General features: G+C 42.6%; 1 protein-coding gene across 5 annotated transcripts; it reads left to right on the top strand.

Moving 5' to 3' along the window:
- Positions 1-270: 270 nt before the first annotated feature.
- Positions 271-15,449, top strand: CNDP2 (carnosine dipeptidase 2). Of its 5 annotated transcripts, none has more exons than XM_021530863.3 (13): positions 271-311; positions 816-842; positions 2,821-2,917; positions 3,867-4,010; positions 6,381-6,543; positions 8,143-8,231; positions 9,132-9,332; positions 10,084-10,168; positions 10,706-10,866; positions 12,749-12,913; positions 13,433-13,574; positions 14,185-14,332; positions 14,755-15,449. In XM_021530863.3, exons 3-13 carry the CDS (start codon positions 2,858-2,860, stop codon positions 14,822-14,824), a joined length of 1,428 nt encoding a protein of 475 aa, XP_021386538.2. In that variant the 5' UTR covers positions 271-311; positions 816-842; positions 2,821-2,857; the 3' UTR covers positions 14,825-15,449. The 5 variants fall into 5 exon arrangements, with proteins under 5 accessions (XP_021386538.2, XP_085427984.1, XP_085427986.1 ...); XM_085571858.1 differs by having other exon boundaries at positions 816-930; XM_085571860.1 differs by having other exon boundaries at positions 816-963.
- The last annotated feature ends 2 nt before the right edge of the window (positions 15,450-15,451 follow it).

Here is a 15,451-nt window from a genome sequence, read left to right as displayed (position 1 = left end):
AAATGTACGAAGATCATAAGGATACTCCCAGCTCCGGCTGGAATAATTCAGTTCTCCCGACTGGCCTCTGCCCCGGGCCCGATGTTATATTGGCCTATATATTAAACTCCCTTTATCACGCTGCTGCTATTCCGGCCCGCCCCTCAGGGGCCGCGCCGCCTCTCGGCGCACGCCCCGCCCCGAGGCGCTCGCTGCCCGCGGATTGGCTGCGCGCGGCGCGGGGCGGGGCTGGCGCGCGGGTATTTAAGGCGCCGTGGAAGGCGCCGCGCTCCTCACTTGAGGTGGGAGCCGGGGCTGCGTGGGTGCCGTGGGTGAGTGCCGGGAGGGGTCGTGGGCGCCGCGTCCCTTGGTCCTCTCGTGCGGCGGCACCGGCGTACGCGGCCGCCGCGGGGCGGAGCCGGGAATGCCGCGGGAATGGCGGGTGCGCGGCGCCGCCGGCGGGCCGGGCCTTGCTCCGTGTCCCTCGGCGGGGCGCGGGGCGCGGCGGCGCCGTGGCTGTCCCCGGAGGGGAGCTGCTCCTGCCTCCCCGCTCCTGCCCCCTTCCGCGCTGTCCTTGGGAAGCCGCCGGGCCTCCTTCCCTCCCGCCCCGAGGCTGTCACCGGCCCGCTGCTGCAAGACCCTGTAAAAACCCGCGTTAACCTTCCATTCAGCCTCGGCCCGGAGTGCCGAGCCTGCGACCTGGGCGTGGGACACTGTGGTGGCTTTAGAGCGCTCTTGGTTCAGTGCTCTCCTCTGGGATATTAACGTTGTTTGTGGATAAGGAAGGCAAAGTTGTAATAGTGCAACGATAGTCCTTTGGGCTGTTTTATTTACAGGTGCAACTTCTGTAGTCCTGTGAAAAGGTAAAACTGTGGAGCCTCTTCTGCATTCTGCACTCTCCATTCTGAAGGACATACAGGAAGTTCAAACTTTGCTTTTGAAGGCGAAGGGGGAAGTAACATCCAGCCCATCCAGCCTTTTGCTGTGTAGTAACCACTTACTTTTTGTAGTTTGAAGCTTTCTGGAGCAGGCTTCTTTGCAGCTCTTCAGTGTGACTTGTGTGATTCAATGCCCTTGTGATTTCAGAACTATTTAACTATGATTTAGGTGATATTTAAAGTAGTCCCTGACTTAACAAGTAGTTCACATCTTGTTTGTGTTGGACAGAAAGTCAGCCTCCATGTAACTTGTTTTTTGTGTCTGTGCTGTGCAGCTGGTGCCCTGAGGTTGCTATAGAGACCGGTTGAGTGAAGGGGAGGGTCAGATGCCCTGGACTGATGCCTGTGTGCTGGATTCCTGAAAAGCTCCACATGAATCCTTCCTGAGCTCTAACTGCATGTGAAGAGGGTGGCTTCACTAGGGAACCCCAGCTTTAGTGAGAAGCATTGCTTTAACTTGGTTATGTCTATGTAGTTCTTCTGAAGGTGTTCAGTTTTCACGTTTCATGGCTCTTACAGTGAATGCTTACTTGTCTGGTGATTTGGGGTTGTTCTAATTGGTGTCTGAAAGTAGATATCCAAATTTAAATTTGATGGATGCTTTAAATTAAATTGATGCTATCTCTGGTGAGGAAAAGGCTTTCTGTATGTCAAACACCAGTATCTGTGCAAGTGCAACCTTGCTTGAAAGAAAATTTGGGGTGGTCATTGTATTACAGTATATTGTGTGGGACAACCTGTAGCTGAAAAGGATTTGTTTTAGATATGTAGAGTAGTCAGCTGCTCAAGAAATCTTAAGACAAGCAGTCAGATGTTTTAACAACTGTCTTGTGACTACCATGTAGAAGCAGAAGAAAGGCTTAAAGGATCTGGCATAAAGCTGACTCAACAAAATACTGAATCACAGTGGCTGGAGCTGCTGAACCTGCTTGTATACATGGACACTGGAGTTTTTCCTCCTAGTCTGGGCTCTTGGATTCCAGAGGCAGACTTCAGGGAGCCTCCTCTGGAATTACTCAAAAAGGTCCTGGAAACTATCCTGAGTAATGTGTTGTAGGGCCACATCTTAAACCAGCTGACCTCCAGTGGTCCCTTTTAACCTTAGCAATTCTGGGATTTGTAAAGCTCATTATTATCCTGGCTTAGATGAGGTGCTGTATCTTTAGTTCTAACTTGAGAGTTAAGCTTAAGCTTTGTTGCTTTGGTGGGCAGTATTTCTTTTCAATATTGATTTTAGAATGGTAAGGAGGACAGTAAACTGAAAAGGGGACAGGTCTTGGGTTTTCTTATGTGAACTTCAGTTGAATCAAAAGTAAAAGAAGGAAGTGGTAGCACTGAAGTAGTGACTGGCAACTTGCTCATGACCTGCTGGGGCTGGCCTCTGTTCCCATGGCTTAATTCTGACCTTACTTGTGAAATCTGAGTGGCAGGCTGAGACTTAAGGCTGAAGAAAGCACAGTTTTCCAGCTGCCTGTTTTTTAACCTCCTCTGCAGAGCACAGTGTGGTGCTTTCTTGGACCTGGCTACCAGCATTCAAACCTATTGCATGTTATCTAATGAAATCTTTGAAGCTGCATTTTATTTGAGTTAACATTTTTCCTGTAAGTCTGCAGTAAAATGAAGTATATGATTTCCTTGAAGTATCTCTAGAGACAAAACTACTCAGTTTAACTTTGGAAGTTGTTTGGAGGGAAGAGGCATAAAGAGTGGTGTTGAAATTTAAATATGTTTTTGTTTAGTCACTTCACTGTGGTGATTTCATGAAAGGGAGAGGCCTCAAGTTTTATATTAGTACAGCTTGGTGTGTGGCATTAGAAGCTGAAAGGTGAAGGTCTCCTGTGGCTTTTGATTACTGACTGTCACTTCTTAACCCTGTGAGAGCCAAATTATTTTTCTGTCACAGAATCTTCAGCAACACTGTTCTGAAAACTAGTCCAAAAATGTCTGCTCTTGAAACCCTTTTTAAATACATTGATGAACACCAGGACCTCTATGTTCAGGTAAGTTTTCTTTTGAGTTTTGTCCTGCAGCATGGGCAGCTATGTGATATTGGAAGTTAGGTGGTCGGCTTCAAGCTTGTTGTTGCATCTATACGATATGCCCAGTAATAATGTCAAGTAATGGGAGAAAGGGGAGAGCAGGCAGCAAGTGTGAGGGATTTGAGTCAGGCCAGAAAACTGGTTTTTAAATTTAGGCATAATTCTGTTCAAAAACCTTAATGTCCATGGTAAGTTTATTAGGAAATTATCTATTACTCTATAGTGCAACTGGTGACATATTTAGAGGTACAGGAAGATGACACTGGTTTCTGAATGCCAAACTAGGTTTACAGGTTCTTCCCTTTGGAGATGGGAGATGAAGCATATTATAAATGAGGCTGGAACAAAGCTTTCTTGTATAAAACAATTTGTGCTGGGGTACAGAGGGAGAGGTTGCCCTCTCCAAAGAGGTTCTTTGCTGCTTGACCTGCTGTTTAGTTACAGGTTGTATTATAATCCCTTTCATCCATGAAGGAATCAGTGGTACAGCAGTGTGAACTTAGGCATGAACTGTGGCAAGCGTTCAGCTTGATTTCAGTTCTTGCTGAACTTGCGCAGGGAGAAAAAGCTAAAGTGGCATTTTTGAGAGGCCCAAAATACTTTAGCTGGTTCTGGATACTTGAAGAACAACTAAAGGGATACAATAAGCACAAGCTGTGATACTCTTAAGGTTACTTGATGTGTCTGTAGACCTTGTGCTATGTAGCAAGGACAGCTGTAGGCAAGTGAGGTTTTAGAGAACTTTTGAGAGTAATATTAATGGTTAAAAATTCTTCCTTGAGCAGATGACAGAGTTGATTTGCCTCAATTTGGGCTTGACTTAAACCAGTGTTTGTTGAATTACAAGGTGTGGTGGTATTTGCATGGTGCCTGTTGTGTAGTAAAACTTGTAACTCTTCCATTTCTCCAGCGCCTGGCAGAGTGGGTGGCAATCCAGAGCGTGTCGGCATGGCCAGAGAAGAGGGGTGAAATCAAGCACATGATGGAGGTTGCTGCGAAGGAGATTGAGCGACTGGGAGGTACAACCAAACTCATGGATATTGGGAAACAAAAGGTATGTGAGCATCTCCATGTCAGCTTACTGGGAAAAAAATCTCTTTAGAAGACAAGGTGTTTTGCATTAGAAAGTGCTGGTTTCTTATGTTCCCAGTATGAAAGGCACCTAGACTCCATTGAAAGGCTGTTTATTGGACTTACCACTGTAAAGAAAGATGATAGTATGGGTGTTCTTATGTCCCTGCAGATACTGGCACCTCCAAGCTGTGCAGCATCCAACATACCAACATATTGTGCAGATCCCATGCATAGAATTTTTTTTCCATTTTATTTATTCAAGCTGTTCAGTTCCACTGACAAAAGAGATTTTGTGTGAGAATTTCTTGATGCACTTTTAGATTAAGTCAAGGACATGCAGGTGATGTAATCCCCAGTGCCCAGTGGGAGCTGCCTTCAGGTTACAGTCAAGTGGCTGAGTTTATCCTGCAGTCCAGGGATATGCACAGCACAATACAGGCAGGAAGGTGAATCTGTGTGTGCAGCATAGCATGGCACAGGCTTTGGGCCACTCATCTTATCTTTGTGGGTCACTAATTCCTTGGTGCCTGATGGACTTCTGGGTCAGGACCACTGCACTAGGGTCCTGTGGGCAGTGGCCTAGAAAGGAAGTAGCCTGTTGGGGTTTAGGATAATCAATTTGCTGTCACAGTGTCTGAACCTCCTGTTAAAAACCTTTGTTTATAGTAAACTTTGAGCCAATTAAAGAAGCTGAATTAAATTTTGGACTGTATTAAATGTGTTTTAAATACTTTTGAACTGAACATGAATAGGGCACCTGCAAACAAAAATGTTAGACATTAAACAACAGGCTGCTATTGGTCCTTAGACCCATAGACTATAAAAGATACAACTGAAGTTTCAGTAAGTCTGCCAAAAGACTTCTGGACTCTTTCAGAAGTGTTACATTTGTCACAGGATTGCGTTGCTCCCTTACTAGATACAAAAGTATAATTAAAAGAATTACTTCCCTCATTTTTAGCTACCCAGACTGCTTTTTTTTTTTCCCTGAGAAATGTATGTGCCTATGAGAGTGATAATGATAATCTTACCCTACGGATTATCCACTTGATATGCTCCTCCTTTGAAGTGCCTAACCACTACCTGCCTCAGAGTAAGACCCATACCAAAATTGTTAGACTAGGATTTGGATAGTGGCATTAAAAACCTTGTATTGGAATGTTTACTAGTTTTAGGAGATGTCCTTGTAATTGGTGTGAAAGACTGCTGAGTGAGATCTGTGTTTTTGGGAACCTTCTGAGCAGTTTTTGCTTTGGGCAAATGGATTACATTTGTTTGTAGCTACAGGTTACAGCAGGAAAACAGCTGATTTGGGAGGGTTGACTGTTAACCTGACTTGTAGGTCTAGCTCTGCTACTACCTACAGCCTAAAACCCCATCAAAAGTGTTTAAGCTAATTCAGAGACAAAGATGTTCTTTTCATCACTAACTTTTTGGTAGCAAGAACTGATTTTAGAGTTTTATATGTAATAAGCTGCTATATCTGTAAGGGACAATATAAAGCAACTGAACTTGTCAGATTGAAGTTGCTTTACTGCTGCACAGCAATTTGTTGTGTGTTGATTACTGTAAATTCTTGCAGTAGTGCTTTAATTATGTAGGTGTGCAGCTAGCCAAGGACTATGTAAACTGCTGATAAAAATCTGGAGCTTGGGACCCATATAAGGAAAAAGTCAAAGCTGATGTTGCATCTGCTGAACAGTGTGTAGAAGTAAATGTTCACTGGAAGGGAAATAGTTGCTGACTGGGAATAGCATGTGATAATTGCTTATGGGGTATTCCAAGGGATTAAGCTAAGGTCAACTCTTGAACTCCTGAACTGTGTTCATCAGCACTGCCCTGCCCTTAGTGTAACACTGTAGGCTGGTACAGAGAAAGATGTCTGTTATGCTGATCTTATTTGGGTGTAGGCACATGTTACACCCAGCCTTACCACTGGCTGGAGATTTTTGTCCAGAGAGCTATACTGTGGATAGGAGGAAAGTGCAGTGACAAGCAATATTGAATGGAGTTTATCACTTATGCATAGGTCAGCATTAGATATAGCAGTTTGGCATGCAGTCAACTTGCTCTGCTAAAATCTGATGTAGGATTGGTAGTTTAAAGCTAACAGTTCTAAGTGGCTTGGAACATTTTGACTGTTACTGGGACTTGTCAGGAAACTAACTGGCATGATGCCATCAGGCCTTCTTTGGCACGCTGCTTCTGGCAATTTGTTTAAGTAGATGAGTTTTGTTTGGCTGTCTGTGCCTCTACTCTCATAACCTCCATAGTATTAATGTAATTCATGCATCTGATTAAAACTCTGACATTCCACATTGTAATAAAACTTCTGCCTTCCTATTTCTAGCTGCCTGATGGATCAGAGATTCCCCTACCGCCAATTGTTCTGGGAACACTGGGCATGGATCCACGCAAAAAGACAGTGTGTGTATATGGTCACCTGGATGTTCAGCCAGCAGCACTAGAGGATGGCTGGGATAGTGAGCCCTTCACTCTGGTGGAAAGAGATGGTAAGAGCAATGGACTTCACAGATTGATAAACACTTGTGTAACAAATGTGGTATTCCTCAATTGTTCCAAAGCTGTGCCATTGATTGAAAGGGAGGAGTAAGAACTGGTATGGGTGTTTATTTAATACTGTTGAGGTAAAAATATGCAGGTGGGGCAATGGCAAAAAAAGTCTAGCTGCAAAATCTCAGCTATTCTTGGGGTTATTTCCATTTCTGATAGTCTAGGCTATAATTTGCATGTTTTCTTCCTTGTAGATACAGCACAATCTTATCTGCTGCCTTCCATGGTGCTGGCTTATTGCCAGAGAGCTTTTTAGAACTAATCTCTTGTTCACAGCTTGAAGCCTGTAAGGTCATGTCAGACTGTAGGAATTTTGAACCATTACAGCAAAAAAATACACAACACAACTTCTTTATGCCTGGAGACAGGAGTGGCACAGCAGCCCCTCTGGGTTGCCTTGTGTTTAACTGCTCTACTACGAATACTACTGAAGCTCTTTTGCAGAGTTAGTGCCCCAGAATTTGTCCCTCTCCCATAAATGGGGATGAAGAAATGGTGCAGTATCTCCTGTTGAAACAACATTGCCAGCAGTCAAGAAGATTTAAAACTTCTTTTTCTATTAAAAGCTGATGCTGCCAACAACTTCTTATTTCTTTCAATTTCTCAGTGTTAAAGGGCATGTCAATATGCCCTTTTAATGTTAAAGGACATATTAACCACTTGTGTTCCATAAGCATTAGTGATTGCCAGAAAGGGGTATCTGTGCGAACTAGTGCTTCTGCTTGGGCACATAGTCATAGGCAGCAGAGCCCAAGTTACTAAACTGGGTTATCTCATCTCCTAGCAAGACCTAGACTTGCCTCAGGCTGTGGCTTGTCTCTGTGGAGCCTGGCCATGCAGGAGACATTCACCAATGTCTCTTTAGCTTTGCAAGCTGTCTGGCCTGTTTTCTCTCTGGTTACATGATGACATGGAGTGCTGAGGGACTGTAGCCACAGCTCTGAGTTGTGCTGGTAACTGCCTTTGCTGTGATCCCATGTGCTACATTTTCTGGGAATCCCCTGTGGCCTCTGAAACTAGTCTTTGACTAAATTCCTCTTTCTTGGGCAATCTTTTATCTGGAGAATCCAGAGAAGTGATAGCTACCAAATTTTTACTCTTCAAACAAAAAATTAATGAACTGAAGATAATACTTGATAGATTTCTGTTAAAAACAGAAAACTTGTTTCTATACACTGAGGTGTTTGTAGAAAATTATATTATTGTGAAGGATAAGGCAACTATGGCTTTTCCTGGCTTATAATAAACTCCTATTGAGGGAGCAGCTGGGGGAAGAGGTGGGGAGTTTTCTGTAAGTGGGAGAACTATTGCACTACATTTTCTGTAAGTGGGAGAACTATTGCAGTCCTATGCCTGTCCCACTTAAAAAGGTATGTGAAGCAGGATGTAAAACTGCTACTTATGAAGAATCAGAAATGAAAGTTTATCTTAGCAGGGTTAAAAAAGTTATCCAAAAACAAATGTTCTCTTCTAGGCAAGAGATGAAACTTCATATTAATTTTTTTTCTCACTGGTTAATTTGTATCTTGTTTCTACAGGAAAGTTGTATGGGAGAGGATCAACAGATGACAAAGGTCCAGTGCTTGCCTGGCTGAATGCCTTGGAGGCTTATCAACAAACTAACCAGGTATGTGCCCAAAACATATTCTGCTTTTTCACACACAGCTGAGTCTAGCAATAAATGTTATCCAAGCCACAAACCCTTGTCAGGGAGGCCTGCTTATTCAGCTGATTGAAGGAATGATGCAATAGTCCTGTAAATTTCCTGATTTCCTAGTAGGGTTAAGTTGACTTGCTGTCAAGTTAGTCCTATAGTTGCTTAGGCTGCACTTCTAACAATTTTCCTTTAATGGAATATGTAGGAAGGAAAATACATATGCAAGCATGTGGAGCAGGAGGAATAATCATGTGTGATTTCTATAATGTAAGGCTGTTGGCCTTTATCAAAGCTTAATGTCTCAATGCCACTGAGCTCTAAGAGGAGGTTAACTTAATAACACTAAAACTGGGAGCTTTGCTGATTTCTGTTAAAGAAAATGTGCAAACAGAAATAGCTCAGGGTGGTCTGCTTTATCTTGTGAGACAAGTTCCTATTGCTATTGAGAGGAATAACCAGTTCTCAGCTGCTGTCTAGGTATATAGAACATGTTAGACTGGATAGACAGGATAGCTCTGTTCCTACTGTGGCATGCAATTCCTGTGGCTTGTTAGTTTTCCTAGCCTGGTGGCTAACCTTTGGCAACAGATTTCTCCTGTTCCTCCATGCTTAAGGGGTCTGGGGACAAGTTTTTATTCCTTTTTTGCAAGAGTTTGGATTCCATCAAATGAGGGGTGGTGTAAGTGCCCTCAACATAAGCACAGTCCAAACTTTAAACCAGTTTGTGTATAATTAACAAATTCCACTATCATGGAGTTATTTTAGTTGTGTCCATTTTTCTGCTTTGAATGCGACAGATGAAAATTACTGATTACTGAAGGAGTCAAGTGTTTTTACATGCTTAATCTGTTCTTGGTTTTCACTTCAAAGGAGTTTCCAGTAAATATTAGGTTTTGCCTAGAGGGTATGGAAGAATCAGGATCTGAAGGCCTTGATGAACTGATTTTTGCTCAGCGAGATGCTTTCTTTAAAGATGTGGATTACGTTTGTATTTCTGACAACTACTGGCTAGGCAAGAAAAAGCCTTGTATCACTTATGGTTTGAGAGGTATCTGCTACTACTTCATAGAGGTAAGTGCTGAAATACACTGCAAATCCATTATTATTAAACTGAATTTTCCACAGGAGAAGAGTGGTAGTGCAAACCTTTTCATGCCAGTAGCTTTTATTTCAGAAAAGATGAAACTGGCTACTTACATGGGATGGTTTTTCCTAATTGTCTAAACATCCTTCTCTTGCTATTCTATCTGATACTTGGATGGGTGGGATAGCTTTCAGATGTGTGAAGCAAGATAAGTCAGCACCTTCACTGAAGGATTGTCTCATAGCATAGATATCTTCAATCTTATAGATAGGTGTCACAGTTGTGCTTTTTCAGTCAGCTGGAAGATCCCCAATTTACCAGAACTGCTGGTAGATGATTGAGAGTGGCTTGACAAGTTTTTATGAGTTTTCTCAATACTTTGGGGTGGGGTGGATCCCATCTGGGCTCATAGATTTATGGTGGTTAATTGACATAACGGGTCACTAACCATCTCCTCATGAATTATGAGTTTCCCTCATCTCCCCATTACAAACTTCCAGCTGAGGGAGCTGGGCATCCTGAGGACAATTGTTCTGGATATTGAAGACTGAGCCAAAGAAGACATTAAATACCTTTGCCTTTTTCTCATTCCCTGACACTGTACTGCCCTCTGCTTTGAACAAATGATAGGGACACTCCTTGACCCTTGGCCAGATCAAGTGCTAGCAGGGCTTTGGCTGTTCTACTCTCCTCCCTATATGGCAAAATCTGTGCTGAATCTTCATTCACTTCAATCAGGTGGAATGTTGTGACAAAGACCTTCACTCCGGCGTTTACGGTGGTTCAGTACATGAGGCCATGACAGATCTCATTGCTCTTATGGGTAAGAAAACACAGGTTTCACTGAATGCATTTAAAATGGGAGCAAGAACCATCCAAGCATGACTGAGTTTGCAGTAGCAAAGCAGTGACCAGTGCAATGGTGCTTGCCAGTTATGTAAAGCCTACTGCCTTAGATACAGAAACAGTGAAGATTTTGCCAAGATTATTGCCTGATTGTTCTTAGCTTTCCCCAAACCCTTGCTGAAAATGTGCATGTTAATTAAATGAGCTGTCTTCTCAAATTCTGCTGTGGGTATGATATTGAACTCTTTGGGAATCCTACCATCAGACAGCCACTGAAATACAGCAGTAGAATGAAATACAGTAGCAAGCAAGTGCACCTTTTGGATATAGACAATGTCTTTTAAGTGTCTTCCATACTCAGTGGTGCATGCTCTGGAAAACGGAAGTCTGAATTTCATTAAATTTACAAAGTTTCCAGAAGGCCAAGACTTCTGTTTCCCAAGGAAAGTGTTCCCAGCAATGACATCTTGTATCTTCTGCTTGAATACTGATATTAGGTGCTTGATGTTTGCAGGTTCTCTTGTAGACAAGAAAGGGAAAATCCTCATCCCAGGCGTTAATGATGCAGTGGCACCTGTTACTGATGAGGAGCTGGCATTATACGAGAAGATTGATTTTGACCTGACAGAATATGCAAAAGATGTAGGAGCAACAAGACTTCTTCATGATGCAAAGGTGTGCTGCATTCCCCCTCTACCCTGTCTAGATCAAGCTGTCTGTGTTCGAGGAGACAGAAACAAGCTTCTGAGGATGTGTGTGTAGTTAAGTAATTTATTAGGTGGAGGATTCATCTGATGTCCTCAAAATGGTGAGAACGCCTTGAAGATAATTTTGCTTACTGTATGGTTGACTGCATACTTGACACTGTTCCACTTTGCAGAGGAACTGCTAGTGCTAGCTGCTTGAAAACTTATTATAGGTTATCCCATATTTAACTCAAGCAGTCTTGGCAACTCTAAATTTGCTCCTTACTCTGTATAAGTAGTATTTGAAACTTGTACAGAACTTTAATGCTGTTCTCTTAATGCTAGATAAGAATGTTGGCAGCTTTCCAGAGGTCAGGTGACAATCTAAACAAAACATCTGATTTTCTACATCTATAGGAAGTGAGTGTGTTATCAGAAATAAAGCAGTTGCTCAGAGATGATTACTCCTTAGGTGAGAAAGGAGCTTGAAACCTAGCTTTGCTGAATTCAAGGCTGACATGCTGAACGTGTTCCTAGACCTGGCAAACAAGGACTTGTTTGTAATCATGAGCCAGGCAGCCCAAATCTTTGAGTAAATCTCAATAAACTCATGTCTAAAGTTAAATCTTCATCCTGGGTGCTCTCCAAGTGAATGCTTTTAACAGCATTGACTCTTAAAAGGTACAGGTATTGCATACTAATTTTAAAACCCTAGATGTAAATATATCTCCTGTCATAAAAAGCAGACACAGGTGTTGTAAAAGGCAAGTTTACATGTGCAGGTCTGTCTTCTGTCCTAGTACTGTCGGGAGATTTCAAACTTAACTCAAATAGGTATAAGTAACAATTTATATCCTCAACCTTGTCTTTACATGCTCAGGTTTATATCAACTGTGGGAGCACACAGGCTTCCTTGCTTAGCCTTGCCCTTTAAAGTAATGGATGAATTATAGCTTGGATATAAGGAGGAGCTGGCAAGATGTTCTTTGTGATACTGAACTGAAGCTGTTCAGTCTTGGCTCAACAGAAATTCCATCTAAGGGACTTCTAAGCTGCAGGAAGGGCTTTAGGGCTAGGAAGAGATGACTCTAACTTCCAGGTGAGAAGCAAATTTGCTTGAGACATTTGAACTGTGACAGCTATATTTGCTTTGAGAGAAGATTGGAGGCAGGTTGTACCTGGAAAAAAAAAACAATTTGTAACATAAAGGACACAAAATTTTTAAGTGTCCTGGATTTCTGCTGTGAAGTTCGTGCTGGAGACCTGTGTCTGCTCAGGGCAACTCAACAGCTGTACTGAATTCAGATCCAATGTAGTGAACAGTGGTGCTCAAGGTAACAGAGAAAATGCAGGAAGGCAGTGGTGGTCAGTTTAATCAACCTGGAGTTCAGGCTTTTTAATACAGCTGATGATATAAAGTGAGCACTCATACTGTAAGCCTCAGTTTGAGCAGTAGTGAGGCTTTTAGAAAATGTAACTTAAGCAGTATCTTGATGATGAAAGCACCTGCCTGTCCTGAGGCAATGGGAATCAAAGCATTCAATGTTCCCTACAAACTGTGCTTGAGCACCTTAAAAATGCTGCTTGTGTCCTTATCAGAATCAGACTGGTCATGTCCCGTAAGTTCCACAGAGCTAGGAGAGAGCCAGACTAGAACTGCCGAGTCTCTTAAGGTGCTGAGAACCCAGCTGTGTTGTCAAAATGTGTTCTTAATGGGAGTAATGGCTTCTGAATTTTCTTCAGTGAGCTGCATTTCTGCATGGGGGAAAGTGCTATTTCTTTCAAATTCTTTATTAGGTTGAAGAAATCATTAGTTTACGGAGCTCTGTCAAACTTCATGTAACTTTGCATCTTTCTCTTTGCTTCTGCAGAGAGAGATCCTTATGCACAGATGGAGATACCCTTCCTTGTCTCTCCATGGAATTGAAGGAGCCTTCTCAGCCTCTGGTGCCAAGACTGTGATTCCTAGGAAAGTGATTGGCAAGTTCTCAATCAGGCTTGTGCCAAACATGACTCCTGAGGAAGTCACAAAGAATGTATGTTGAGATGGATTGTTGCTATCCAGACAAGTGTCTCTAAACTTCTGTTCACCTTGCCTTGGGGAAAGAGTTATTCTGTTGTGTAAAGAAGTTCTGTTCATTTGTTTTCCTGCTATCTTCCCCATACTGCACCTCAGCATGAGATAACTGAGGGAATCCTGTGGTGCCCCAGTGGTCTGTAGTGGTTTGATTACTCAGTTTCTCTAAACTCAAAGGGGCTTAGGAGTAAATGCTAACTGAATTGTAGGGCACTTGGACTTCCAGAAATGTGTATTCAAAAGCAGCAGTGTTTGACACAATGGCTAATTGTTCTGCAATACACTGTTATTTTGCCTAAAGAAGATACTGACTTCAGAGCAGAGAATCATTGGAATACTACAAAATAAGACCAATAGGAAAAGTATTGCTGCACAGTTGTAGTGATCTGCAAGTCTCTAGGATGCTTTTAGAATATGAACTTTGCCAGTGCTCATACAAATGCTAACAGTAGATAAGATCATTCAATCTTTCTTACAGGTTGAAGACTACTTGAACAAAAAGTTTGCAGAACTGCAGAGTCCAAACAAATTCAAAGTGTACTTAGGCCATGGTGGAAAACCCTGGGTGTCAGACTTCAACCACCCCCACTACATGGCTGGTAGGAGGGCCATGAAGACAGGTCAGTGGGCTTTTCACTGGGCACTGGTAGGATTAAAAGTTTCTTGTTCCTGCACCTCATGAAACATTGAGGAGGTCATGTTCTGAATGTTAATTGTTCTGGACTCATGTTGAATAACTTTGGCTCACTAAGTGAGGAAGCATGTCGTGTGCAACCTTTAAATGTAAATCTGTGGTATGGGCAGGAAAGATAGTTGATGTCCCAGTCAAAACTAAAAATTATTTTGATAAGTTTGTTGGTGTGGTGTTGCTTTTGCATAAGGATGAGACTGTTGGTTTGGATCACCAACAGTCAAAATCACCTAGCCAAATTCAATGAAGTTTGGTCACAGCACCCTCTTAGTTTTGCTAGATTGTATTGGTCAGCTAGAGCAACTCTAACTTGTGTTGGAGTACAGACAGGCATTCAGATGAAGTGTTGGTGGGTAACTGAACTCTGACAGCAACAATATTCCAGTGCTACATATGTAGGGAGAAGCTCCAGAGTTATGTGGCCTTTATAGTCTGGCTGATTTGGCCAGCACCTGGTACAGATGGGTGCATGAAGGCTAAAGTGAGGGTTTGTGGGAAAAACGACAGACTTCAAACTGACTAGAGTATCACTTTTTTAGTTTTTGGAGTAGAACCAGACCTGACAAGGGAGGGAGGAAGCATTCCTGTTACCCTTACTTTTCAAGAAGCCACAGGCAAGAATGTCATGCTGCTTCCTGTTGGAGCTGCAGATGATGGTGCTCACTCTCAAAATGAAAAACTAAATAGGTAAGAGAATATCTATTCCTCTGTTAGGGTGTCTTGGTATGTATTACAAAAAACACCAAGAATTGAGCTCTTGCTTTTGTTTAATTCTGTGGATGGAAAATGCCATCCTCCCCAGCAGAGAAAAACGGATTGGTTGGGTAACTAGTTGGTAGCTCAATCTTGATTTCTATATTGATGCACTTGAAACCAGAAGCAGGTTTTATATTTTGGTCTCTAAGCTTAGCTACCCTCTCCCCCAAGAGCGATGTTTGTCTTGCCAGGGAAGATGTAGGGGTTTGGGGAGTTGTGCCTGTTGCCTGCAGCAGCAATTCCCGTTGAGTTTATCATGTACCTAGGACTGATGTGTGGGCTTTGCAAATAGGACATGTGCTAGAAATAAAGCTCAGTGAAGACATTGCTAAAGGAAACTGTCTTCTTTTCAGGTACAACTACATCCAGGGGGTGAAGATGCTTGGTGCATACCTCTATGAAGTTTCCCAGCTGAAGGACTAAGTTAGACACTTCACCTTCTGGTTTATAGATTGGAAGGCTGAATTTTCTTGCAAAATGTCATCAATTACCAAGTCTTAACATGGTTCCCCTTTTCTATCAACACTCCACTGCTTTGGCTGGGGAGATGGAAAGGGGCAATTCACTTGACAAAGAACGTGATACACCAAAAATACTTCTCTAAATGCTTACTTTATACAAACAGACTGTTCCTTAACAGGTCAGCAGTCCTGAACTGCATCTTCATCCCTCTATCACTTCAGTTTGCTGCATTCATCTACTTCTCCTGTAAATGAAGAGGAATGGTTTACTCTCAGCAGTTTAAGCAGCCAAAGCAGTGGCAGAAGTTCCAGCCAATTTAAGATCCTTAATCCTGGATATGTCCTGGAAACAAGTAGTCAAGATTTTGGGCCGACACTGGAATGTGCTGAAGCTGTACTGAGACATCTGTCTTTGCTGACTGAGTGATTTGGAAGAGCAGTTTGTCTCTTACAGTTGATGCCTGCCTGCAGGTTTTAATTTACAGGGAGTCAGGTTGTAACAGATTTCACTGTGATAGTGACTACTGGCCATTTTTGTAAAGCTGCCTTTGTACTACCAAAAAAGAATAATAAATAATCATGCTGTAGT

The sequence above is a fragment of the Lonchura striata genome, chromosome 2, assembly GCF_050655825.1.
Source record: "Lonchura striata isolate lonStrDom1 chromosome 2, ASM5065582v1, whole genome shotgun sequence".
In the NCBI taxonomy this organism is placed as follows: domain Eukaryota; kingdom Metazoa; phylum Chordata; class Aves; order Passeriformes; family Estrildidae; genus Lonchura; species Lonchura striata.
Note: the sequence above shows the minus strand (reverse complement) of the source record. Positions and strands in the feature narration are given on the sequence as shown.

Bases quoted from the DNA above. Each gene is read 5' to 3' on its own strand.
- CNDP2 (XM_021530864.3), top strand. From the start codon at position 2,858: ATGTCTGCTCTTGAAACCCTTTTTAAATACATTGATGAACACCAGGAC. The intron at 10,169-10,705 runs GTAAGAAAACAC...TGATGTTTGCAG, and splicing joins AGATCTCATTGCTCTTATGG to GTTCTCTTGTAGACAAGAAA. The intron at 13,575-14,184 runs GTCAGTGGGCTT...TCACTTTTTTAG, and splicing joins TAGGAGGGCCATGAAGACAG to TTTTTGGAGTAGAACCAGAC.